The 25,462-nt window shown below is 43.8% G+C and overlaps 2 protein-coding genes across 5 annotated transcripts in view; one reads left to right on the plus strand and one right to left on the minus strand.

Moving 5' to 3' along the window:
• LOC110505065 (TBC1 domain family member 2A) overlaps positions 1–13,717 on the minus strand; it is a 26,162-nt gene extending 12,445 nt beyond the window's left edge. For all 4 annotated transcript variants that reach the window (XM_021584018.3, XM_021584017.3, XM_090219725.1 and 1 more), the window contains exons 1-5: positions 13,332–13,717; positions 10,821–11,361; positions 9,934–10,084; positions 808–934; positions 287–423 (exon numbers count right to left, since the gene is read on the minus strand). In XM_021584018.3, the coding sequence (XP_021439693.3) occupies positions 287–423; positions 808–934; positions 9,934–10,084; positions 10,821–11,361; positions 13,332–13,381 (1,006 nt within the window). In that variant the 5' untranslated portion in view covers positions 13,382–13,717. The remainder of the gene's footprint in view (positions 1–286; positions 424–807; positions 935–9,933; positions 10,085–10,820; positions 11,362–13,331) is intronic.
• LOC110505067 (elongator complex protein 1) lies at positions 13,380–24,743 on the plus strand. The gene is made up of 34 exons (XM_021584023.3): positions 13,380–13,863; positions 14,036–14,205; positions 14,326–14,478; positions 14,588–14,669; positions 14,780–14,860; positions 14,961–15,046; positions 15,160–15,259; positions 15,376–15,466; positions 15,603–15,726; positions 15,841–15,934; positions 16,160–16,390; positions 16,656–16,820; positions 17,003–17,087; positions 17,181–17,345; positions 17,540–17,646; positions 17,816–17,916; positions 18,072–18,125; positions 18,315–18,551; positions 18,680–18,832; positions 18,939–19,018; positions 19,135–19,272; positions 21,120–21,205; positions 21,295–21,443; positions 22,201–22,324; positions 22,423–22,520; positions 22,596–22,797; positions 22,908–23,032; positions 23,124–23,184; positions 23,306–23,419; positions 23,572–23,683; positions 23,800–23,927; positions 24,155–24,306; positions 24,387–24,459; positions 24,585–24,743. Exons 2-34 carry the CDS (start codon positions 14,056–14,058, stop codon positions 24,650–24,652), a joined length of 3,969 nt encoding a protein of 1,322 aa, XP_021439698.3. The 5' UTR covers positions 13,380–13,863; positions 14,036–14,055; the 3' UTR covers positions 24,653–24,743.
• The last annotated feature ends 719 nt before the right edge of the window (positions 24,744–25,462 follow it).

The following is a 25,462-nucleotide window of genomic DNA, read 5'->3' on the forward strand; positions in this document are numbered from 1 at the left end:
TCCAATAAATGTCGTTCCACTTCATGATTGTGTCCCACTTGTTGTTGATTCTTCACAAAAAAATACAGTTTTATATCTTTATGTTTGAAGCCTGAAATGTGGCAAAAGGTCGCAAAGTTCAAGGGGGCCGAATACTTTCGCAAGGCACTGTAGTTATCAGACAATGAGAAAACCTGATCCTTCTGACTTCAATCAGCTGCCAACAGAGGGCAGAAGTATGCCACCAGTGTAGAACACCAGTGTATTGGAGAACATCTCCAGAAGCTGCGGTGTGTGTGAGACGTACCAAGCCTGTTGTGGGCTGTCTGGGAGGGAGTCTTTGAGGGGTTCAGTGGGTTCCAGGGAGGAGGCACCTCCAAATGGAACACACTCCGACTCCGCTCCAGGGAGGACCGCTTGGAAAACAGACTGTGCACTGAGTTCCTGTAGGAGCAACACACACACAAACGTAACCATGCAGACCAACATGCACGCACAGCAGTATCATTAACATGCAATCAATCTGACCCACACTTTTGAACAAAACAACTATACCAGCTGCACTGAAAGTGAAAACCCACTACTAGGCAAAACAATTACTTTCATCTCAGTCACTTTTGCTACTAAGTAAATCTTGGCATGTTAGCAGATAATAAGCACCTATAGTCACAAAGCCACAAACAGTTGTAATGACTACAATCAACAAAGTCGATGAATATCAACTACTTCAACGTATCCCATACCGTATGTTGTAAAGAACCAGTCATATGCCTCAATCACAAATGAACGGGATAAGACGGGAGCATCTACAAATGATGAGGCATTTACTGAATCTCTATCAGAGGGTGTTTGATCGAGAAGTTGCTTAGGGGGTTCCGTTGTGGCGGCGCGGGAAGATTGGCGGCCTCCTCGCCTATGAGGCCTGGCGGGGTCTTCACCTTGGGCAGGAAGTAATCTACATTACAGGAAGTAACAGCAAAGAACAACGTAAGTGGGATCACACCCTCTGGAGCCAGGGAACACAAAGGACACAGCTACTCATGTAACAAGCAGGAAACTTCCGGCTAAAGACAATGAGAGTGATATCATGGGTTGAAATACAGAGGATAAAGATTATGACTGGGCATCAGACTTGTGTTAACTTGTTCTTCAGGTGTAGTTGTTTGCTCTTACTGTACTGCTATGAACGGAAGATTATCACATTGGGTGAGAGCTGGGAAAAAAATCCAACCCATTGAAACGTCAAGATATTCATATATTTTTGCGTGAAAGGAACAATTTCCTGACTACTTTTGGGCAGCCAGGTTGTGCACGCTGGATGAAACTAGTCAAAACAATACTGTTTTGTTCCTCCATAAGCTCTGTGAAATATTTTGGGCCTGTCAGGACAAGCATGAAATACCTCACAATTCACAAACCAGTTGGTAGGAAAGGTTGTGTCTATACCAGGAGCAAACTCAGTTATGTTGGTCATAGTCATAACAGGGTAGTAACAATAACATAACTTTCACGTTGTTCCTTCATGCTTATTCCAGACATCTGACTTGAACACTTGACTATCTTAGGTCATCTTATGTCTCTTTTAAATTCAAGCTGTTTGCGCTTCAAAATAACACAAGGATGTACAGCACCAGTCAAAAGTTTGGACACACCTACTCATTAAAACATTGTTTCTTTGCAGCAATTCGACTATGAAGGCCTGATTCACGCAGTCTCCTCTGAACAGTTGATGTTGAGATGTGTCTGTTACTTGAACTCTGTGAAGCATTTATTTGGGCTGCAATCTGAGGTGCAGTTAACTCTAATGAACTTATCCTCTGCAGCAGAGGTAACTCTGGGTCTTCCTTTCCTGTGGCGGTCCTCGTGAGAGCCAGTTTCATCACAGCGCTTGATGGTTTTTGCTATAGCACTTGAAGAAACTTTAAAAGTTCTTGAAATTTTCCTAATTGAATGACCTTCATGTCTTGAAGTAATGATGGACTGTTGTTTCTCTTTGCTTATTTGAGCTGTTCTTGCCATAATATGGACTTGGTCTTTTACCAAATAGGGCTATCTTCTGTATACATCCCCTACCTTGTCACAACACAACTGATTGGCTGAAACATATTAATTCCACAAATTAACTTTTAACAAGGCACACCTGATAATTGAAATGCATGACTACCTCATGCAGCTGGTTGAGAGAATGCCAAACGTGTGCAAAGCTGTCATCAAGGCAAAGGGTGGCTACTTTGAAGAATCTCAAATATATTTAGATTTGTTTAACACTTTTGTGGTTACTACATGATTCCATATGTGTTATTTCACAGTTTTGATGTCCTCACTATTATTCTACAATTTAGAATATAGTACAAATAAATGAAAACCCTTGAATGAGTAGGAGTGTCCAAACTTTTGACTGGTACTGTATGTTGATTTATTGGACCAGAATAGCCGGTAGCCTGTGTGTAGTGTAGCCATGCTGTGCTGTAACCATGGTTATATTTAGTCTGTGGGCCCTGCAGCCACCTGCTCCTAGTGCAGCAGGGTGTCAGACGTGCACTTCCTCTCTCTCTGGGCAATGCAGAACCACTTCCTGCAGCTGTCAGAGGGGCTGTAGTCTAAACCTGAGTTACCCAGACTCCTCAGGGGTGAAAGAGCAGGGCACGCTGGAATCACCTGGGACACGTTCAGTAGGCAAACTTTGTGGAGCTCTCAGAAATGTCTCTGAATACGATCGAAATATGTCTCTCTGAATAAGATCGAAATATGTCTCTCTGAATAAGATCGAAATATGTCTCTCTGAATAAGATCGAAATATGTCTCTCTGAATAAGGAATGTTAGCTCTATTCATGACATTTCTATCTGCAACATTCTACAACTTTTACCCTGGTTAGATTTCGTTGACCACTTCATATTCTACTGTTGAAATACTATTGGAAAATTGGTGGTGCTTATTTAATTGACTAGCTAAGAAAGTGTGGCGTAGCAACGGAGTAATTCTGTTGGGTAATACAGTACTGCTACCAAGTCATATCTAATACCAAGTGGATCAAATCCAACTGAGCTTATCTTCACATTCAGATTGAATGACGGTACATTAACTTCTCCATTCCTGTAAAATCACTAATGGTAGATAAGTGGCTTAAGTCTCCAGAGACGAAAGCGGAAACGCATCCAACGTGAGCATTACAGCTTTGCGATCCAGTCAAGCCAGGCACTGCCAGGAAATGTCTTCAATTTGCAGATGGAAAAAAATCAAAGCACATCTTATCAACGTTGTTTCCTGTCCCAAACCCCACCCCAGCAATCTCAACCTTGGCCAGGTCACCCATGGGACATGAACTACACATTCAACACCGGAATGCTGAATCATTTATTTTCAATGATGAAAGCCTGTGTAGGTGAAAATAACCTTCAATCGTTTTCATGAATATGCCATGACCCTAAAGGCCTTTAAGTAGTAAATCTACATTTAGGGCCCAAAAAGGGAAGCCGAACCTTAATTTGTTGAGTACGTTTAAGACATTCTATTGTTTAGACAGCAAATACCAGTGTGTCAGTTATCTGTTTCGAAGTTGAAACATGAATGTTGGCTATGAATGAACATTCTTCTCGAAACTATTGCAACAGATAAAAGCAATCTGCCAGGGCCAGTCATTGTGTACAGTCACCTCCAAAACTATTGACACCCTGGATAAAGATTAGCAAAATAGACTTTATCAAATAAATAATACAAATACTGAGCTATACTGTATGCAAAAAAAAAATCTAAAAAAGGTTTTAGTTTATAGTAGTACAATTCCTCAGAGAAAAACATTGTTTAACAAGCAATACAAAAAAAAAATCTCCCAAAAATTCTTGCCACCCGTTGTCATTACTTTGCGCACCTTCCACTTGCGAGGATAACGACACTGAGCCTTTTTCTATAATGTTTTATGAGATTGGAGAACACATTGGGAAGGGATCTTTGATCATTCCTCCATACAGAATCTTTCCAGATCCTTGATATCCTTAATCTGCGTTTTTGGACGGCCCTCTTCAATTCAAACCACAGCTTTTTAAATGGGGTTCAAGTCCGGAGACTGAGACTGATTTTGCGGTCAATTAACAATTCATTTGTGGATTTTGATGTGTTTGGGGTCATTGTCTTGCTGGAAGTAAATCAGGCCCACCACTGTTGTGTCGTCAGCATACTTGATGATTTAGTTGGAGAACTGCGTGGCCACACAGTCATGGATGAACAGGGAGTACAGGAGGGGGCTGAGTTCGCACCCTGAGTACGCACCAGCATTCTTACATAGGTATTCCTCTTGTCCAGATGGGATAAGGCAGTGTGATGGCAATTGCGCCATCCGTGGATCTGTTGGGGCGGTATGCAAATTGCGGTGGGTCTAGGGTGTCAGGTAAGTAGAGGTGATATGATCCTTAACTAGTCTCTCAAAGCAGGTGAGTGCTACGGGGCGATTGTCATTTAGTTCAATTACCTCCCTTTCCTGAATACAGGAACAACGGTGGACATCTTGAAGAAAGTGGGGACAAGGGAGAGACTGAATATGTCTATTGCATAGAGGTGGCATCTAAATTGTAGATTTGGAGACCTCAAGTTCTGTAATTCTCCAAATGTGGCCGTTGGACTTTTCTTTGACTCCAGAACCATCTTCCTCACTGCGCGTAGGGACAAGATACACATGCATCCTCTACCAGGAAACTTTACCACTGTTCAGGTGGTTTTAAACGTTTTAATTGTTCCCCTGTAAGTGGTATAAGTCAGAAGTTTACATACACTTTAGCCAAATACATTTCAACTCAGTTTTTCACAATTCCTGACATTTAATCCTAGTAGAAATTCCCTGTCTTAGGTCAGTAAGGATCACCACTTTATTTTAAGAATGTGAAATGTCCAAATATTAGTAGAGGTAATTATTTATTTCAGCTTTTATTTCTTACATCACATTCCCAGTAGGTCAGAAGTTTACATTCACTCAATTAGTATTTGGTAGCATTGCCTTTAAATGGTTTAACTTGGGTCAAATGTTTCGGGTAGCCTTCCACAAGCTTCCCACAATAAGTTGGGTGGATTTTGGCCCATTCCTCCTGACACAGCTGGTGTAACTGAGTCAGGTTTGCAGGCCTCCTTGCTCACAAACGCTTATTTAGTTCTGCCCACAAATGTTCTTTCCATATGGTGATGGATGACAAAGGGATTTTACATGAGGTAACACGCATCTTTATTCCCCAGCAAAACAGGAAGCCATTGAAGGTGAGATTAATTTTAAAAAGTAGAATGTTAAATGTTACATTTTGTTAGATTTTATTTACAAGAATCCTTAGGGGTGCCAATAATTTTGACTCTCATCTTTAGTTTTTTTTGTTTTTGTATTAATGGTATATAGATCTTTCTATGACAGACTGGTCAGGTGAAAGCATGATCCCTTATTGATGTCACTTGTTAAATCCACTTAAAATCAGTGTAGATGAAGGGGGGGGGGGGGGGGACCGTTAAAGAAGGGTTTTTAAGCCTTGTGACAATTGAAACATGGATTGTGTATGTGTGCCATTCAGAGGATGAATGGGAAAGACAAAATATTTAAGTGCCTTTGAATGGGGTATGGTAGTAAGTGCCTGTGTCAAGAACTGCAATGCTGCTGGGTTTTTCACGCTCTACAGTTTCCCGTGTATATCAAGAATGGTCCACCACCCAAAGGACATCCAGCCAATTTGACACCACTGTGGGAAGCATTGGCGCCAACATGGGCCAGCATTCCTGTGGAACGCTTTCAACACCTTGTAGAGTCCATGCCCCAATGAATTGAGGCTGTTCTGAGGGCAAAAGTGGGTGCAACTCAATATTAGGAAGGTGTTCCTCATCATTTGTACACTCACTGTAATATTGAGCAGACAATATACTAGATTCAGCTGCAGGGTTTGATCTTTTCTTGAGCAGATGATCGTGGGGCCGAAACTTAATTACAAATAATTAGTAGACCGCAAATTGACTGCAAGAAGCCTAAACCGATATAATATTGAACTAAAACGTAACCATTTCAAACCTTGCTTACATTTATATACGATCGCATGTCTTACAGACTTTCTATTATCTTTATCAAGGGTGACAATAATTTTGGAAGTGACTGTATATTATTTATATACAAATGCCTGATTTTATTATTGTGGAAATATTGTATCTTACACGACGGAAACTAGTAGCAAGGAGAGCTTCCTTATTATTTTGAAAAACAGGTCTCTATTCAGAAAGACTTTAAAAAGGAAAAATAGGCCAGTTGTTTCCCAGTGCCAGACATCAGCTGACTGGACTGTTGGAGGAGCATGACACAAGTCTGTTGATCCTCCAGAAAGGTAAAACACTGGAAGGGCCTGTTCAGAAAGCTGCAACGTTACAGAATGTTCAGATAGAAATTCATTGCGTAGAACAGATATGACGGTCTGATATAAAAATTTAAAAAAAAGGGAATCATGTCAACGCTTCTCATAGTATTTCTATCTGGAATGTTCGGAGTGCTTCAATTACCTGAATACACATTACTGCTTCCTTAGTAACCTTAGAGTGTAACAATGATGAGTTACATTATTCTTGTTTGCACAGTGGAACAAATATTGTAACATTAAAGCTTCAATTTTGTATGTATACTAGTTGGTTTTACCCAATGTTACATTCATGTGTCTTGACTGGCTTGCTACACTTGATGTGCACAGTGGATTTGCTCAATCACTGAGAGGAAGTGGGTAAAAGTATTTCAGGAAAGCTAGGGGTCAGTGAATAGGGAAATCCCTAGTGCCTAACCAACCAGGGACATGATATTTAATGAAGTTACTATGTAGCCAAGGGATGAGTGTGGTAAATATGAACACCACACTGCAATTTATTTATGTCTGTTTTCACCTCATTGATTTACAGTAAACTATTGACTGTAGTATACTCAGGTTTGAGGGGGGGGGGGGGGGGGTATATCGCCAACATACCACGGCTAAAGGCTGTTCTTATCTACAACGCAACGCGGAGTGCTAGGACACAGCCATATACAGTGGGGCAAAAAAGTATTTAGTCAGCCACCAATTGTGCAAGTACTCCCACTTAAAAAGATGAGAGAGGCCTGTAATTTTCATCATAGGTACACTTCAACTATGACAGACAAAATTAGGAAAAAAAATCCAGAAAATCACATTGTAGGATTTTTAATGAATTTACTTGCAAATTATGGTGGAAAATAAGTATTTGGTCAATAACAAAAGTTTCTCTCAATACTTTGTTATATACCCTTTGTTGGCAATGACAGAGGTCAAACATTTTCTGTAAGTCTTCACAAGGTTTTCACACACTGTTGCTGGTATTTTGGCCCATTCCTCCATGCAGATCTCCTCTAGAGCAGTGATGTTTTGGGGCTGTCGCTGGGCAACACGGACTTTCAACTCCCTCCAAAGATTTTCTATGGGGTTGAGATCTGGAGACTGGCTAGGCCCCTCCAGGACCTTGAAATGCTTCTTACGAAGCCACTCCTTCGTTGCCCGGGCGGGGTGTTTGGGATCATTGTCATGATGAAAGACCCAGCCACGTTTCATCTTCAATGCCCTTGCTGATGGAACAAGGTTTTCACTCAAAATCTCACGATACATGGCCCCATTCATTCTTTCCTTTACACGGATCAGTCGCCCTGGTCCCTTTGCAGAAAAACAGCCTCAAAGCATGATGTTTCCACCCCCATGCTTCACAGTAGGTATGGTGTTCTTTGGATGCAACTTAGCATTCTTTGTCCTCCAAACACAACGAGTTTAGTTTTTACCAAACAGTTCTATTTTGGCTTCATCTGACCATATGACATTCTCCCAATCTTCTTCTGGATCATCCAAATGCTCTCTAGCAAACTTCAGACGGGCCTGGACATGTACTGGCTTAAGCAGGGGGACACGTCTGGCACTGCAGGATTTGGGTCCCTGGCGGCGTAGTGTGTTACTGATGGTAGGCTTTGTTACTTTGGTCTCAGCTCTCTGCAAGTCATTCACTAGGTCCCCCCGTGTGGTTCTGGGATTTTTGCTCACCGTTCTTGTGATCATTTTGAACCCACGGGGTGAGATCTTGCGTGGAGCCCCAGATCGAGGGAGATTATCAGTGGTCTTGTATGTCTTTCATTTCCTAATAATTGCTCCCACAGTTGATTTCTTCAAACCAAGCTGCTTACCTATTGCAGATTCAGTCTTCCCAGCCTGGTGCAGGTCTACAATTTTGTTTCTGGTGTCCTTTGACAGCTCTTTGGTCTTGGCCATAGTGGAGTTTGGAGTGTGACTGTTTGAGGTTGTGGACAGGTGTCTTTTATACTGATAACAAGTTCAAACAGGTGCCATTAATACAGGTAACGAGTGGAGGACAGAGGAGCCTCTTAAAGAAGAAGTTACAGGTCTGTGAGAGCCAGAAATCTTGCTTGTTTGTAGGTGACCAAATACTTATTTTCCACCATAATTTGCAAATAAATTCATAAAAAATCCTACAATGTGATTTTCTGGATTTTTTTTTCTCATTTTGTCTGTCATAGTTGAAGTGTACCTATGATGAAAATTACAGGCCTCTCTCATCATTTTAAGTGGGAGAACTTGCACAATTGGTGGCTGACTAAATACTTTTTTGCCCCACTATACCACAAATCCCTGAGGTGCCTTATTGCTATTACAAACTGGTTAGCAATGTAATTAGAGCGGTAAAAATAAATGTTTTGTCATACCCATGGTATACGGACTGATATACCAGGGCTTTCAGCCAATCAGCATTCAGGGCTCGAGCCACCCAGTTTATAATGTCTTATATTGTAGTGCTTGGTTGCAATTTTGACTTCAATTCAACTAACTGTATTTATCCCCTCATTAACAGTTAAGAGGGTTTTTCTACCTCTGCAATCTGCCGTAAGACATTGTAGTCACACATTGTCATAGGGTGTGTTCTGCAGCAGTGTTTGGAATATTGTAGCCTACATGGAGATTACATTTAAAATAGCATGTATCAAGAGGGAGCGGCATAACTTGCGACATAATTGTTTTTGTCAATATACTTGAATAAAAGTTAATTTGAGGTACAAGACAAAGTATTCATATTAAACATTTTATTTACATATTTGTATTTATTTAACTAGACAAGTTAGTTAAGAATAAATTCTTATTTACAATGGTGGCCTACACCTACCAAACCCTAACGACGCTGGGCCAATTGTGCGCCGCCTTACGGTACTCCCAATCACGGCCGGTTGTGATACAGCTTGGAATCAAACCAGGGTCTGTAGTGACGCCTCTAGCACAGTTCTTTAGACCGCTGCGCCACTCAGGAGTCCCAACTTTAGTATGACATCAACAACAAACAGAAAATGTTATCAGCTATCAAAGCAAAACTTGATCCAACTGGTTACAACATTTTCATAAATGAAACCAGTCATTGTTGATGGTACTGCAGTGGATAGCATCCATTTTACGGACTGCTGACCAATTCTGCTATTCTGTGTTTTTTTTACGCTGATCTTAATGCAAATAAAAATATCTTTAACTCTGCATTGTTGGTAAAGGACCCATATATAAGCATTTCACTGTTAGTCCACACCTGTTGTTTCCGAAGCATGTGACAAATAAAATGTGTCAACTAAAAAAAAAATCCCGCTGAGGAACAGATATTGAAACTATGCAAAGTATATTGTTCCTATTTTATAAGTGTGGCACTGATTACGTGTGTGATGGCTTTTACCGTTCAGTGCCATGCTGTGCCATTCTTGAACCATTCTCTTTCATCTTTTAGTGGTTCCCTAAATCATTAACCATGCATGGGACATGATGGCATTTGATTTGAACTGCTGGTATTCTTAGCCTGGTTGCCAGATCTGTTTCTACATGAACAACCTTCTCTGTCGTTCAATGTCAGGCCAAACATAATCTTGATCGGTGTCTGGGGCCACTTCATCCTACTCCCTGTCTTACTGTACCTGTGCAGGTGGTGGGTAGTTCCCCCTGTCCCTCTGGTCTCTTGTGGTCAGTGCAGTGGCTTGTGGATTCTCCTGTCAGCTGGTCTCGGTGCTGCCATCTCTTCAGCTGCAGCTGCTGTAGCCAGTACATCATGACCTCCTGGTTAGCTGCCTGAAACAGACAGAAGAGATATTGTTAGCCTACTGTACATACACGAGTGTGCCATGAGTCAGAATATCTGTAATGCATGACTTCTGAAATGTTTTGGAGTTCTTTTCAAATCAGAATGTATCTTTGTGGACCAAGATAAAGTATTCCAATGCCAATGTGTGAATATGAGTATATTTGTCTTCCTGTATATCAAACATGGACACGATAAACAATAATACAACAGTTTCTTCTACTTTAAGGAGAAACAGAATAAGAGATGCCTCCATTTTGTATTAGTAAGCGTTCCCATTCAGCTCTCATGATTCAGCTCTTTGACAAAAATGGATCTGTTGTTTTCTTATGGAGAGGAATACTGTAGATTGACACTACACAGCTGTGTGACCCAAAGAGCTGGGTTAACATGAGACAGGTATTCAAATACAAGAGCACCACTGTTTCACTGCCTCATTTTTTATAACCTCTTAGCGGTCTTCCCCATCCCTCCCCCAAAAACAATGACCTTTCAGAAATTTTGATGACACTCACATTCAGAACAACGTCCTACATTTCAAACCCTGGTGATATAGTGAAAATCCGAGGTTCCCTAATGTGATTCCCCTCTAATCAGGGACTCTCTGGCCAACCAATGACATTATTCATTAATTAATTAACTAGTCATTCAAGAAAACCAGCAGAACTGTCAACATCAAAGCTCAGATTTAAATACCCATTGAATTGAATATTCGATAAACCTTACCTTGAGGACAAAGGTGCGTTCGGGGGTCTGGATGTGAAAGGTGCCCTGCTCTCCTAGGAGGGGGTATCCGAGCGTGGCGCTGCACAGCTGGATTCTCCCCAGAGAGGTCACATCCAGCGCCGTCCTGTAGTAAAACAACTGTCTCTTCTTCACCTCGTACGTGAACCAGCGCGACTTCCATGTCTTCAGGGGACCTCCTTGTTTAAGGAGGTACCCACAGAGTTTACTGTTAGACAGGCTTTCCGTGGGTTGTTGCTGGGCTTGGTCGTCCGTGGTGGTGGCGGACTGAGTAAGGAATGCTTGGCTCTGGCTGTTGTCTGTGGTAGCGGTCTTAGCCGGGACCTCTTCAGTCTGGTGGTCTTGACTCGGCTGGCCCATGCTGTTTGTGTGTGTAGCGGTCTCTTCAGTGCTCCCAGTCCCCAGTGTTGAGATACAATCATCACCATCATCATCCGCTGGGCTTACCGCCTCTGCTTGCAGAGGAAGTGAGTGAGACGAGGCAGCGATGGGATTTCCTTCTGGGCCCTCTCCCTCCATCACGCTGAGAGAAGAAGAGGGAGAAGAAAAAGGAGAAGAAAAACAAAGCAAACAATGACTTGGTAGCCTACAATAGAGAGGTCAGGATGCTATATTTAAGCAATTGGACACTTGACATAGGAAGTGAGGGCTTCACGATGGGATCAGCATGAACACATTAAAGGTCCTATGCAACTGTTTTTATCTCAATAACCACTCATGTGTATTAAATTATTTAATAGGCCAATAAGAAAGAGTTCCAAACCTCTCTGCCAATAACAGCTAGTTTTTAGTTTCCCCCTGCCCACTCAGAAAACTCCCAGGCAGTCCTGGCAAAATTCTTGCTTAAGAAATGTCTATTTTTATTGTAACCCAGAAATGATTTGATATTGAGATAAAAACAGCTACATTGGACCTTCGAGCTTTTAACTGGGAATTGATTTAATACACACTTCAAAAGATTCACACACACATGCTCACGTACAGACACACACACTTGATATGACCACATTTTACGCTCCATTGATGTTGTGTAGGGAACTTGTAAATACTGGTGCTCTCAAGACAACTGCTAACTCGGGAATAACCAAGGTCAAATCATGACCTTGGTGATCTTCTGGTAATTAAGTCAGAGCTCTTGACCGCACTGATGTCGGAAGTCAAAGATTTCAGAGTTCCCAATTGTTTCGAATGCGGCATACGACCTTCCTACAGGGAATAATGCATGCGAATGCCCCTCCACTCTTAATTATGCCTAGCGGCTCGATCACACTGACAGCGTCTTTGCACAAAATGGTAAGCAGCATCATCTGGATATGTGTGCAACAAAAGTTTAACATTCGCCTTTTGCTACCATTTCTGTCAAGCCATCTATGCATACAATTCGATGCAAACGCTCAATCCAACGTATGCACCACACAGAACACACTGCAACTGCCTCTGCAATGAATGTACGTCAGGTGTAACAAAGTGCCAAAATGCTGTAGGTGTGATTGAAGCGTTATCCATTCTATTGACCAGATACTCTAGTGGCCACATGAACAATGAAAGTAAACATCTTGAAAAATGGAAGATAGTTGGGAGGAGGCAAGATCAGGTGGGACCAATCTAGCCAATGAGAGGGAAGATATGGGTGTGAACAACAGGCACAATGGTTTCCACTAGTTACAACAGCCAAGTCCAAATTGGCTATAGCACCAACATTTAAGTAAACAAAAATGTGCTTTTTTTTGGTCTTAATGTGGGGGTGTCATAATAACTAGCAGTCAAACAGGGAAATTGTTTTTAGAAACACTTCAAATAATGGCTGTGTTTCGTGTAGGCTTACCCTGCGTGATGTTTTCATAACCATGTAAATCTTTCTCGAACAAGGAGACTTTTAGCAATATATTCAACTATTTGCTCTCTGATTCGAAAGTCCTAATCAGCGTCAACATAGACATCATGCAAAACTACAAATCCCTGCAAGCTCCTTGCACATCATCTCTAGCTGACACCTTTGTTGACAGGTAGTGTCAATTTAAAACTTGCACAAGATAGTTCACAGAAAAAAAAAAAAAAAAAAAAAAAAGAGTTCACAGAATAGCCACATTAGCAGCTAATTATCGTTTCGTTTTTGGGGAGTAAAAACAGGCGAATATACTGATAAAAGCCACATGTTACTAGACAGATTTACACGGTTATCAAAACGTCCCACCAGGACAAGCCTACAAATGGGAAAAATGAATGCTGTAAAAACAATTGGAACAATTTCCCAGTTTGACTGCTAGGTTTTCTAGGTATTATGACTCATACTGTGGTACTCTACTATAATTTTATCAGTGTAGTTAAGATTAGGTTTAAAATCTAATTTTAATAAGAAGATAAATTGTAGAAATAAGCGGGGTTTCTTTTCTCAAAGTTACCGGGATGTCACTTGTCCTACTTATATCAGTACACTTGTAACAACCTAATCATTATGGAACTTAAATAGTGCAAGAGGCGTCACTGCAGTACCTGGTTCGAATCCAGGCTGCATCACATCCGGCCGTGATTGGGAGTCCCATAGAGCGGCACACAATTGGCCCTGCGTCGTCCAGGTTTGACCGGGGTAGGCCGCCATTGTAAATAAGAATTTGTTCTTAAACTGACTTGCCTAGTTAAATAAAGGTTAAATAAATAAATAAAATACAAAATTAAGCCATTACAATGTTGTTAAACAAATTCGTCACTCTCTCAATGAATTTCATACAAAAACTCCTCGCTTTGTAAGCGAAAAAAAGCCACTTGCTGGAAAAACAGATGTTGAACCCAGTTATCCGTCTCGAAGCCCCTTCCTCTGGAATAGCTGGCTTGGACCTAGTCCGTCGTCAAAGTCACGCAATTTTCCTCCGTACAGGAAGAGGGAGACATTGAAAGAGGGCTCTTCGTATTTCTGCATTTTACGTCAGGGTTGTAAAGTGAATAATTTGACAGCGCAGCAGCACGTGTGTTGTGTTGTTGATACAGCAACGTTAGCTCTTGCAAATGTTATTGGAGCTACGCAAAGGTAGGTTAGTTAGCTATGTGTCACATCATGTAACTTCTTTATTTTAACTTTAACACTGAATGCCATGGCTTGTCTCTGCACGCACAGCTAAGTGAGTTAGCTACCTTTCCATATTGGCTAGCTTGCTAGCAACAGATGCTAATCAACGCTCATTGCTCCAATCTGCGTATAGGTAAATAGGATTTGTGTGTGATGCGCAACTTGAGGTTGCTGAAGAGCCTTCGTTGCTTGAAGCTGCAAGGCCCGGGCACGCCGCAATGTTTCACTGTTCGGACGGACACAGGCACGGTGCTCATCGCTTCAGAATACTCCGTCACAGAGTTGGACACACGAGCTGGCCAGGTACTTTACGCATCGAAGTGTTCTCCAATCCTAGTCCTGGAGAGCCACAGGGTGCAGGTTTTTGTTCCAGCCCCTCACTAACACACTGTATTCAACTATTCCTATACCCATCATGTTCAGGTGGTGAATGAGGTGTCGTTGACAGTTGAGCGCTATCTTCCAGAGGATGGCGGTGGGACAGTTGTTGGTATCCAAGACTTACCAGACCAGGAGTCTGTGTGCGTGGCAACAGCCACTGGTGATGTCATTCTCTACAATCTCAACACTAACCAGGTATTAAGATTTGAAGTAGTAACCCTGTTTATTGAAATGACATAAGACTGCACTCATAACAGGTCTGTTTCTGCCTCTGTTTTCACATGTGTGTGGGTGTCCATCTCAGCTGGAGTGTGTGGGCAGTGTGGACAGTGGTCTGTCAGCCATGAGCTGGAGCCCGGACCAGGAGCTGGTCACTCTCACCACTGGTCAGTATACCAACCACCTCTAGATGATGGTCATTTATTGAATAGTCTATTGTTCATGTGGTCTATCATGAGCCATCGTAAGTCATGCTCTCGTTCTTGATACCTTTCAGGTCAGGACACCATTATCATGATGACCAAAAACTTTGAACCCATCACGGAGGTTGGGATCCATCAGGATGACTTTGGAGAGGGTAAGTGATCAAATTACATTAAGATGGGGCCACAATGTGAAATGTCTGTGTATGTACACGACACATATGGTTGACTGACACACCTTTTTATGTGTTTTAGGGAAGTTTATCACAGTGGGCTGGGGGAAGAAAGAGACACAGTTCCATGGCTCAGAGGGCAAGCATGCTGCCCAGAAGAAGACTATAGTAAGGAGTATTATTCACCCTTCACCCTAGAAAGAGCAGTTGAACACTATTTGATGAAGGTCTCTGTCCCTCCTCTCTCTCTCTCTCTCTCTCTCTCTCTGTCTCTGTGACAGGAGGTGCAGCCGGCCATGTCGTGGGACGACCGCAGGCCGAGGGTGACGTGGAGAGGAGACGGGCAGCTCTTCGCTGTGAGCTCAGTTTGCCCCCTGACTGGTGAGAATCAATGTTTTTCACAAACTCTAAGGAGTGAAGTGAAACAATTTCTGTAAAACGATAAATACTGTAGATTGTGTTGGTATCACATGCATTGCATATGTGTGGTGTTTCAGGTGCCAGGAAGGTCAGAGTGTGGAACAGAGAGTGTGTCTTACAGTCGACAAGTGAAACCGTCAACGGTCTGGAGCAGTCACTGTGTTGGAAGTAAGATTTCTGTGGAGAATCCTTCATCTTTGAGTACCTTGTTGTATTATAATTTAGGGATTGGGTAACTCAAATACAATGAATATCACAACATAGTTTGCGTGTGAGCTACATTGAAACCAATGCCTTGTTTCAGACCGTCAGGTAGTTTGATAGCGGCCACACAGCGTCATCCTAACAAGCACAGTGTGGTGTTTATGGAGAAGAACGGCCTCCTACACGGCGACTTCACCCTGCCCTTTGGCAAAGAACAGGTCAAGGTAGGTGACGGTCACACAAATACTATACACACTGATCTAAGATCAGTTTAGTATTTTCTTAATGGTTAGGATTTGGGGAGGGCAACTGATCCTAGATCTGTGTGACTGTTGCAGGTGAAGGACCTGCTATGGAACAGTGACTCGACTGTGTTGGCTGTGTGGCTGGAGGACATGACACCGGGAGAGGGGGGTCAAGTCAACACATATAGTAAGATACTCTACCCATTACTCCCAATATTATTTCTTACATTTATAACATTGGTTAATCAAATTGTCTTTCAGTCAATTTGTTGCCTTTTTACCAAGTAGATGTTCTAATGTGTTGAACTGATCCGGAGGGACGTTCAGCATACATTGTAGTATCAAGGATGAAGCCAACCGTGGCATAGCTTTTTTTGACCCCTGCCTCACTCCCTCACCCTCCCTCCTCCAGTTCAGCTGTGGACAGTAGGTAACTACCACTGGTACCTGAAGCAGAACCTGTACTTCGGCAGCGACCCCCAGAGGGCACCAGCCTACGTGAGCTGGGATCCTGAGGTGCCCCTGCGGCTGCACCTTGTGACCCGAGGCTGGGTCAGCCTGAACTACGACTGGGGCTGGAGCACCGACCGCAGCCACGGGGAGGACGGGCATGACAACGCCAATGTGGCCGTGATCGACGGCGGTGAGTCAGTCAGACACGGACCTTGTTTGTAGTAATCTTTGACAGATCACTGATATATAAGTGAGTGGATAGATGAAGACATGATTTCCAACCCCATTGCTTTTGCAAACAGTACTGTGTCAGATCAGTGATTTCCTCAAGGACAGGAAGAAAGGAAATGTGCCTTTAAAAAAAAAAGTATTCATAAAGGGCCAATGAATTAGAGCAGGGGAGATATGGAGCATCTAAAACGCATCGAGTTTGTCTGAATGCCTCTGTTTTGTAGACAAGCTCCTCGTGTCAACGTTTCGTCAGTGTGTGGTGCCCCCGCCCATGTGTGCCTACGACCTTCAGCTGCCCGCCCCCGTCAACCTGGTGACCTTCCAGCGCCAGAGGACCAATGAGCTGGCAGCGCTCACAGCCGACGGACACATCTCTGTCTACGGCCAAGGTGAGCCACCTGAAGTTTCCTCTTATTTCTCAGCCATTACTCTTCTCTCTCTCTTTGCCCCTTATTCTCTTGATACATGTATCTCCATGGCTGCTTTTTCCTCTACATCCCTTTTCCCACTCACACTGCTATTAATTCATTAAGACAGGTACTGGGTACATAAAGTCTGCTTATGTGTTCAGGTACTGAGAAACTGAGTGAGCCTGCAGCCGGATTGGGAGGATTCCGATCTGTCACACACACCCCTCAGCTAAAGACAACCTACAGGTACAATCAGGACAGTCATTCATCCAAAGCTTTTTCTATTATGACCCTCACACTAACGTTGTATTGCGCCCTAACATTGTGGCTGTGTTGCAGGGTTGCGGTGGATCAGGAGGAACCTCTGGCTTTGCGTCTGCTGCTGTGGCTGAGAGAGGATGTGTTCCTGGGGGTGGGGGCCTGTACAGACGGGCCGTCCCAGTCCAAGATGCTCATCCTGGGACCCTCAGAGGCCCAGGGCCCCCAGCCAACCCTGGAGATCAGGTAAGGAGGAATTGTAGTTGACGACAACAACACAACTTGCTTTGGTTATTACTGCATTGTCGGAACTAGAAGCACAAGCATTTCGCTACACTCGCATTAACATCTGCTAACCATGTGTATGTGACAAATAAAATTTGATTTGATTTGAACATATGTTCTGTCAAATGTCCCCCTAACTGTTTCTATATCCCCAGGTCACATGTGGAGGTTGAAGGTCACGTGATCAGCATGTGTCACAGCTCCAAGACGGGCACGGTGGCGCTGCAGCTGGAGGATGGCCAGATCAGGAAGTTCCTCTGGGGTCAGTAACGACTACTTCCTGGGTTATGAGAATATTGCTTGTAGACTTACTTGCAGAGTTCGATCATGATGTCTTTTACGTCTCCAGCTTGAACAGCCCTGTATGTAAAAAATACATAAATAATTATAATAAAAAATATTAAAATTTGATCTGTGCATGGTGTCCCCAGACTCTTTGAAACCTAGTGTGGTGGAGTGGCAGGACTCAACAGGCTGCAGAATCAACTTCCCAGATCCCTGTGTGCAGACGGCCCTCTTTACCATAGAAGAGGTAAGGAAACAATCTAACTGAATACTGTTCTCACAGAAAATGGCAATATTGCTATAATTTGGTGATTTGATCATTTTGATTGTGCCAAAAGTACCTACCTCCTGGTCTCTAATCAAGGTGATATTTTTTTTTCTTCTTTTTGGTAATGTCAACAGGAGCATCTGTTAGGGCTTACGGACCGATCTCACCTGTTTGTTGGTGAGACAGAGGTATGTCTATTGTTTTACCTTGGTGATTCAGCACAAAGGCAGAGTTATCATTGTGATGGATGTAAACACCTCTTACTTGAATGAATGAGCTGCAGTGAGTGTGGCACTCAATGTCATATTCATTAAAAACATTTAACTTTATTAACCAACCTGATGGTGCCATTGCCTCCCTCTGTTCATCATCCACAGGTGGCCTCCAACGTTTCCTCTTTCGTGGTCTACGACGACTTCCTGCTGCTCACCACACACTCGCACACTTGCCGCTGCTTCCGACTCACCGCGCTCACTGTCAAAGGGCTGCAGGTGGCCTTGGCTGCCGACGGAGGTCAGAATCAGAATGACCAGAATGACGAGACTCTCCGCAGGGTAGAGAGGGGCTCCAGAATCGTCACTGTGGTCCCCCAGGACACCAGGCTCATCCTACAGGTCTGAACTGTTCCGTCTGTCATAAAACAAATTAAAAACCCAGGTTACATCATCGCTATTACCCATATTGCTTAGCTCTACGTCTCTGGTCGTGTTGATTTTTGAGCACGTTGGATGTGTGTCTGCAGATGCCTCGCGGTAACCTGGAGACCATCCGCCATCGAGCACTGGTGTTGGCTCAGCTCCGAAAGTGGCTGGACAGTCAGAGGTTCCGAGAGGCCTTTGAGTGCATGAGGAAGCTGCGGATCAACCTTAACCTGATCTACGACCACAACCCCAAGGTGGGTGAACGCACAACCAGGTCGCTTCTTCTTTTTCAACTAACCTGTCTGTGACCTTATGGTGTAGAATGGCACATGCAACAAGACTGTGTATGCTTTCGGGCAGGTGTTTTTAGAGAGCGTGGAGACTTTCCTGAGACAGCTGGACTCTATCAATCACATCAACCTGTTCCTCACAGAGCTCAAGTAAGAACGTTCAGCCTTTTGTTTTTTCTACAACAATGACAAAACCATGCCCATTTGTAATGTATTTTAGGAAATTGTCATTTGTTTCAGTATGTACTTATTTTGTCCTTTTTCAGGGAGGAAGATACCACTACAACAATGTACCCTTGTCCAGTGAACACTACAGGACAGTCAGCCCCTGCAGCTTGTGGGAAAAAGGTGGATATTGTCTGTGATGCGTTACGCCGCACCATGGAATCTATGGACCAGCATAAGTGAGTGTGCTCTTGATACGGGTTATCCTTATCCTTTTTGTCATTGAAAACAAATAACATTTGCTTTGTATTGCACTATTTACAGAGCATTTGAACTAAACTCAGCAAAAAAAGAAACGTTTCTTTTTCAGGACCCTGTCTTTCAAAGATAATTCGTAAAAATCCAAATAACTTCACAGATCTTCATTGTAAAGGGTTTAAACACTGTTTCCCATGCTTGTTCAATGAACCATAAACAATTAATGAACATGCACCTGTGGAACGGTTGTTAAGACACTAACAGCTTACAGACGGTAGGCCATTAAGGTCACAGTTATGAAAACTTAGGACACTAAAGAGGCCTTTCTACTGACTCTGAAAAACACCAAAAGAAAGATGCTCAGGGTCCCTGCTCATCTGCATGAATATGCCTTAGGCATGCATGAGGACTGCAGATGTGGCCAGGGAAATAAATTGCAATGTCCGTACTGTGAGACGCCTAAGACAGCGCTACAGGGAGACAGGACGGACAGCTGATCGTCCTCGCAGTGGCAGAACACTTGTAACAACACCTGCACAGGATCGGTACATCCGAACATCACACCTGCGGGACAGGTGTGAGTTACTGCCTGAGTTACACCAGGAACGCACAAGCCCTCCATCAGTGCTCAGACTGTCCACAATAGGCTGAGAGAGGCTGGACTGAGGGCTTGTATATCTGTTGTAAGGCAGGTCCTCACCAGACATCACTGGCAACAACATTGCCTATGGGCACAAACCCACCGTTGCTGGACCAGACAGGACTGGCAATAAGTGCTCTTCACTGACGAGTCACTGGGGCGGGATCGATTTGGAGGTAGAGGGTCCGTCATGGTGGGGCGGCAGGGTAGCCTAGTGGTTAGAGTGTTGGACTAGTAACCGGAAGGTTGCAAGTTCAAACCCCCGAGCTGACAAGGTACAAATCTGTCGTTCTGCCCCTGAACAGGCAGTTAACCCACTGTTCCTAGGCCGTCATTGAAAATAAGAATTTGTTCTTAACTGACTTGCCTGGTTAAATAAAGGTAGAAAATAAACAAATACAATTTTAAAAAATGGTCTGGGGCGGTGTGTCACAGCATCATCGGGCTGAGCTTGTTGTCATTGTTGTCATTGCAGCCAATCTCAACGCTGTGCGTTACAGGGAAGACATCCTCCTCCCTCATGTGGTACCCTTCCTGCAGGCTCATCCTGTTATGACCCTCCAGCATTACAATGCCACCAGCCATACTGCTAGTTCTGTGTGTGATTTTCTGCAAGACAGGAATGTCAGGAATGGCCAGCGAAGAGCCCGGATCTCAATCCCATTGAGTACATCTGGGACCTGTTGGATCAGAGGGTGAAGGCTAAGGCCATCCCCCCCCCCCAGAAATGTCCGGGAACTTGCAGGTGCCTTGGTGGAAGTTGGGTAACATCTCACAGCAAACTGGCAAATCTGGTACAGTCCATGATGAGGAGATGCACTGCAGTACTTAATGCAGCTGGTGGCCACCATTGCTGCAGATACTGACTGTTACTTTTGATTTTGACCTCCCCTTTGTTCAGGGACACATGTATGTGGAACTTGTTCAGTGTATGTTTCAGTTGTTTCAGTTGTTGAATCTTGTTATGTTCATACAAATATTTGTATGAACATAACAAGATTCAACAACTGAAACAACTGAAACATACACTGAACAAGTTCCACATACATGTTAAGTTTGCTGAAAATAAACGCAGTTGACCGTGAGAGGACGTTTCTTTTTTTTTGCCGAGTTTAGTATTGCACTTGAATCATGTTTCTTTTACAAGATTCTTGATTGAGAGAATAATATTGTCATTATCATCCTCAGGTACTGTCTGTCTATTTTGACGTCACACGTGAAGAAGACTGTTCCTGAGCTGGAGGTTGCCCTGCAGAAAGTCCACGAGCTTCGAGGTAAAACGGACGCGAGCAGATCAGCCAGACGAACAAGGAATTGTTATCAAGATATCTGAAATCTGTGTTTGTAACGTGTGTATTTGTAGTGAACCCACCCAGTGCTGCCTACGCAGTGAGTGCGGAGGAGGCTCTGAAGTACCTCTTGTTCTTGGTCAATGTCAACGAGCTGTATGAACACTCTCTGGGCACCTACGACTTTGACTTGGTCCTCATGGTGGCCGAGAAGTCCCAAAAGGTGAGTGACAGTCGAATAGTACTTCACTGTACAGAACAGTACCTAATATAGTTACCGTGACGAAGCCATTGCTGCAGAAACTTTGGTGGACGACTGGGCGTTCACTGCAAATAGAGAAACAACTGTGCTACTTCCATCCATTTTTATGGGTATTAAAGCGATTTGATTCAAATCAAATGTATTTATATAGCCCTTACATCAGCTGATATCTCAAAGTGCTGTACAGAAACCCAGCCTAAACCCCCAAACAGCAATGCAGGTGTAGAAGCACGGTGGCTAGGAAAAACTCCCTAGAAAGGCCAAAACCTAGGAAGAAACCTAGAGAGGAACCAGGCTATGAGGGGTGGCCAGTCCTCTTCTGGCTGTGCCGGGTGGAGATTATAACAGAACATGGCCAAGATGTTCAAATGTTCATAAATGACCAGCATGGTCAAATAATAATAATCACAGTAGTTGTCGAGGGTGCAGCAAGTCAGCACCTCAGGAGTAAATGTCAGTTGGCTTTTCATAGCCGATCATTCAGAGTATCTCTACCGCTCCTGCTGTCTCTAGAGAGTTGAAAACAGCAGGTCTGGGACAGGTAGCACGTCCGGTGAACAGGTCAGGGTTCCATAGCCGCAGGCAGAACAGTTGAAACTGGAGCAGCAGCACGGCCAGGTGGACTGGGGACAGCAAGGAGTTATCATGCCAGGTAGTCCTGAGGCATGGTCCTAGGTCTGACGTCTCTGATTCTCCTTTGCCTTCCCAAACATTCAAGGACCCCAAAGAGTACCTTCCCTTCCTGAACATGCTGAAGACTCTAGAGCCCAACTACCAACGCTACTCCATTGACAAACACCTCAAGAGATACAGGAAGGCCTTGCATCACCTCAGCAAGTGTGGTGAGTGTGTCCTGCCATGGTCATCTCAGCATGTTATCAAGAGGACAATTCATCATTTGAAATGAATGACCTAAACTGGGTGTTGTGTTTTGTGCCAGGTGAGAAGCACTTCACCGAGGCCCTGAATCTGGTGAAGGACCAGAGGCTGTATAGTGAAGCCCTGGGGCTCTACCCAACAGACAGCCCTCAGTACAAGGTAATGCACATTTTAATAAATAAGTAGCCTCACGATATGCTACTGTTATGTCTCTGACCTCTAACCTCTGTCCAGGCGCTGAGCTGTGCCTACGCCGAGTACCTGGTGGAGCAGCAGCAGGCGGAGCAGGCAGGGTTGTTGCTTTGGCGCTGCGGCGAGGCGACCCGCGCCCTCCAGGCCTTTGTGGGCAGTGCCAGCTGGAGGTATGCCCTCTGTGTGGCAGAGCAGATCCCCCTGCCATCCGACCAGCTGGCATTGCTGGCCAGGGACCTGGCAGGTACAGTGGCTACTCTGCGCCACACAGCTCCACCATCAAGTCTTTAAAGTTGCTGTGATATTCAATATGTGCTGCTCATTTGGTTTCATATTTCCCCCTTATCATTTCAGAGAAACTGATAGAGCTCAGAAGATATACGGAGGCGGCCATATTGTTGGAGCGGTATGCCAAGGACTGTGAGGAGGCCATCTCAGCTCTGATCACAGGTGCAGTCTGGGAAGAAGCACTTCGATTGGTGAGTTAACAAGATGGCCTCCATCGTTCAACATGCTCTTCAAACATTTCCCAAACCAAGACAAAATGACATTCTCTTTTGTCTGTTCTAGGTGTATTTGTACAACAGACAAGACATAATTGAAACGAACTTCAAACCAGCTCTCTTGGAAGGTAAACCCCCATTTTGCATGACAAAGTGCTAATGATATTTCAATGTTCAATATTTTTGTTATATAGGTCATCTTTATGGCACCAAATGTATATGCATTGTTTTTATCAACACTGTCTTTAGCATGTAGTTCTCAGGCCTCTTACCTGGAAGCTCAGAAGGCGATGTTCACTCGTCACAAAACCCGTCTGTCCGTGGTACGGGAGCTTAAGGAAAAAGCCAGGCTGGAGTTACTGGGTAAACCATTAATTGTTGCGTTACTTACGCAAGTATACAGTTTATAATAGTTTTAAGGCTCTGACAATTTGGCTTTTCCATGTTACATTGACCTGCCTCCCTCGCTTTGTTTCTCCCTTTCTCTTGTTCTGTCTCTCCATCTCTCCTTCTAGATGAGGATGTCCCAGACTGTCCGGAGGCAGAGCTCTATTCAGAGGCCAGTAGTGTGATGACAGGCAGTCATGCTGGCTCCAAGTACTCACATAGTAACTCCCGCATCTCCTCGTGAGTCAGCATTTTACACATTTGTATCAATGACATGAAATACCTAGTGGGGTTAGATGTGGGTTTAGGAGTAAGGTGTCAGCACTATGAGATAGGAACTGACCTCTGTCTCTCAGGAGGTCGTCTAAGAATCGCCGGAAGGCCGAGCGCAAGAAGCTGAGTCTGAAGGAAGGGACCCCCCTAGAGGACATGGCCCTGCTGCATGCCCTGGCAGAGATCATCCACTCTGTGGACAAGATGAGAGGTGGGAGATGCACATCCTTAACCCTTCCCCCTTTATTTCTCTCTCTCTTTCATCCCTTTGACCTACTCTCACACAATGATTTTCTCTGAAGTCCTCAATGGTATTACAGTTACCTGGTTGGAGTAGTTTTTAATCGTCTCATTCATGTTTGTTATAGTGCTACTTAAACGGTAGAGTGGTGTGGGCAGCTCCTGTGTGATTTACATTGTTTTGTTCCACCCCTGCAGAAGAGGTGCACAGCCTGCTGAAGGCCCTGGTGCTGTTCCAGTTTGACGGACAGGCCGGGAGGTTGCAACATGCCTATGGGGAGGCTCTCCAGATGATAGAGGTGGCCCTTCCCGAGGTGTGGCAGGAGGGTCTTCAGCAGACCCAGGCACCGGTGAGACACACACACACACACACACACACAAGGACTTGTTCTTAAGAGTTCATTTAACCTTATTCCATTTTGTTCTTCAGATCACAGGTCCTAACTCCACAGCCAACAGCATCATGGCTTCATTTCAACAGGCAAGACCCTCAGCAACCCAAGGTCAGTTTTAGTAGTATTCCTATTGAAAATATAGTATTTACTTATTTGTTTAGCAATACTAGGTGCTAAAATGTTTTAATTCCCTTTTTAGTTTAATTAATAAAATATGCTCTTCCTTTTTGCAGATTCAGAGACCCCACCACCCCCAAAAATGAGAAATGGTGTCAAGTGGAAGCTGAGTATTCTGAAGTAGCTTTTTGTCATCATTTTTTTTTTTTTTTTTAACTGTAAAGCAATAATCATCTTATCATAAACGTATCCTATTAATAAAGATGTATACTGGATCTCTTGTCATTCTTGTATGACTAACATGCTGACCAGACCGGACACGTCGCGTGCGTCCCAAAATAAATGTAGAAATCCATGTTATTCAATTACTGCAATGCCAAGGGCTAAAATAGAAGTCCTTTCTATATCTGACGCAGATCATGCTGCAAGTCCTGCCTCTCCTCATTGGTTTATAGAAGCAGGTACCCTGGTTATACCCACGTGATTGAAAGACTAACTGTTTTGCAGGTTGTTGTGGTAAAAGTGTAGATGCCAATCACCATATAAGTTCCAAGATGAAAAAGCCTGGAAATAGGAGAGATGACTAGAAACGATTCTGTTGGCTGTTTTATGTGTGGATTAATTGTCGGAGTAGAGGACCTTGTGCATTTCAGGTAAAATAGCAAATGTTTATATCCCAGGACAAATTCGCTAGCCAGTGCAAGCTAACTAGCTAAATTGCCATACATGTTCAATGCGTCCGTGCCCTCACTTCAAAACCAGTCCACTGGCCCTACCATAGGAATACGTGGATACAACCGACTGATGCCGAAGCTCTCGAACATGATTTCGGCTAGCTTTTTAATGGTGGTCGGACTATGGTGGGTCACGTGAAAGCGCGTCGTGCTCTTCGCTTGGGATACACAGCCTCTCTTTGGCATCCCATTCTGTTACTATGCCAGTATCCCACGTTAGCCGGTGCATATGTTTGGGTTTTCTAAGATTTCACTTCCCG

The sequence above is a fragment of the Oncorhynchus mykiss genome, chromosome 25, assembly GCF_057628025.1.
Source record: "Oncorhynchus mykiss isolate SJ-2025 chromosome 25, ASM5762802v1, whole genome shotgun sequence".
Taxonomy (NCBI): Eukaryota; Metazoa; Chordata; class Actinopteri; order Salmoniformes; family Salmonidae; genus Oncorhynchus; species Oncorhynchus mykiss.

Coding starts and splice junctions, on each gene's coding strand:
- LOC110505067 (XM_021584023.3), top strand. CDS start 14,056: ATGCGCAACTTGAGGTTGCTGAAGAGCCTTCGTTGCTTGAAGCTGCAA. Junction 17,088..17,180: donor CAGCTAAAGACAACCTACAG/GTACAATCAGGA, acceptor GCTGTGTTGCAG/GGTTGCGGTGGATCAGGAGG. Junction 18,552..18,679: donor ACACCAGGCTCATCCTACAG/GTCTGAACTGTT, acceptor GTGTGTCTGCAG/ATGCCTCGCGGTAACCTGGA.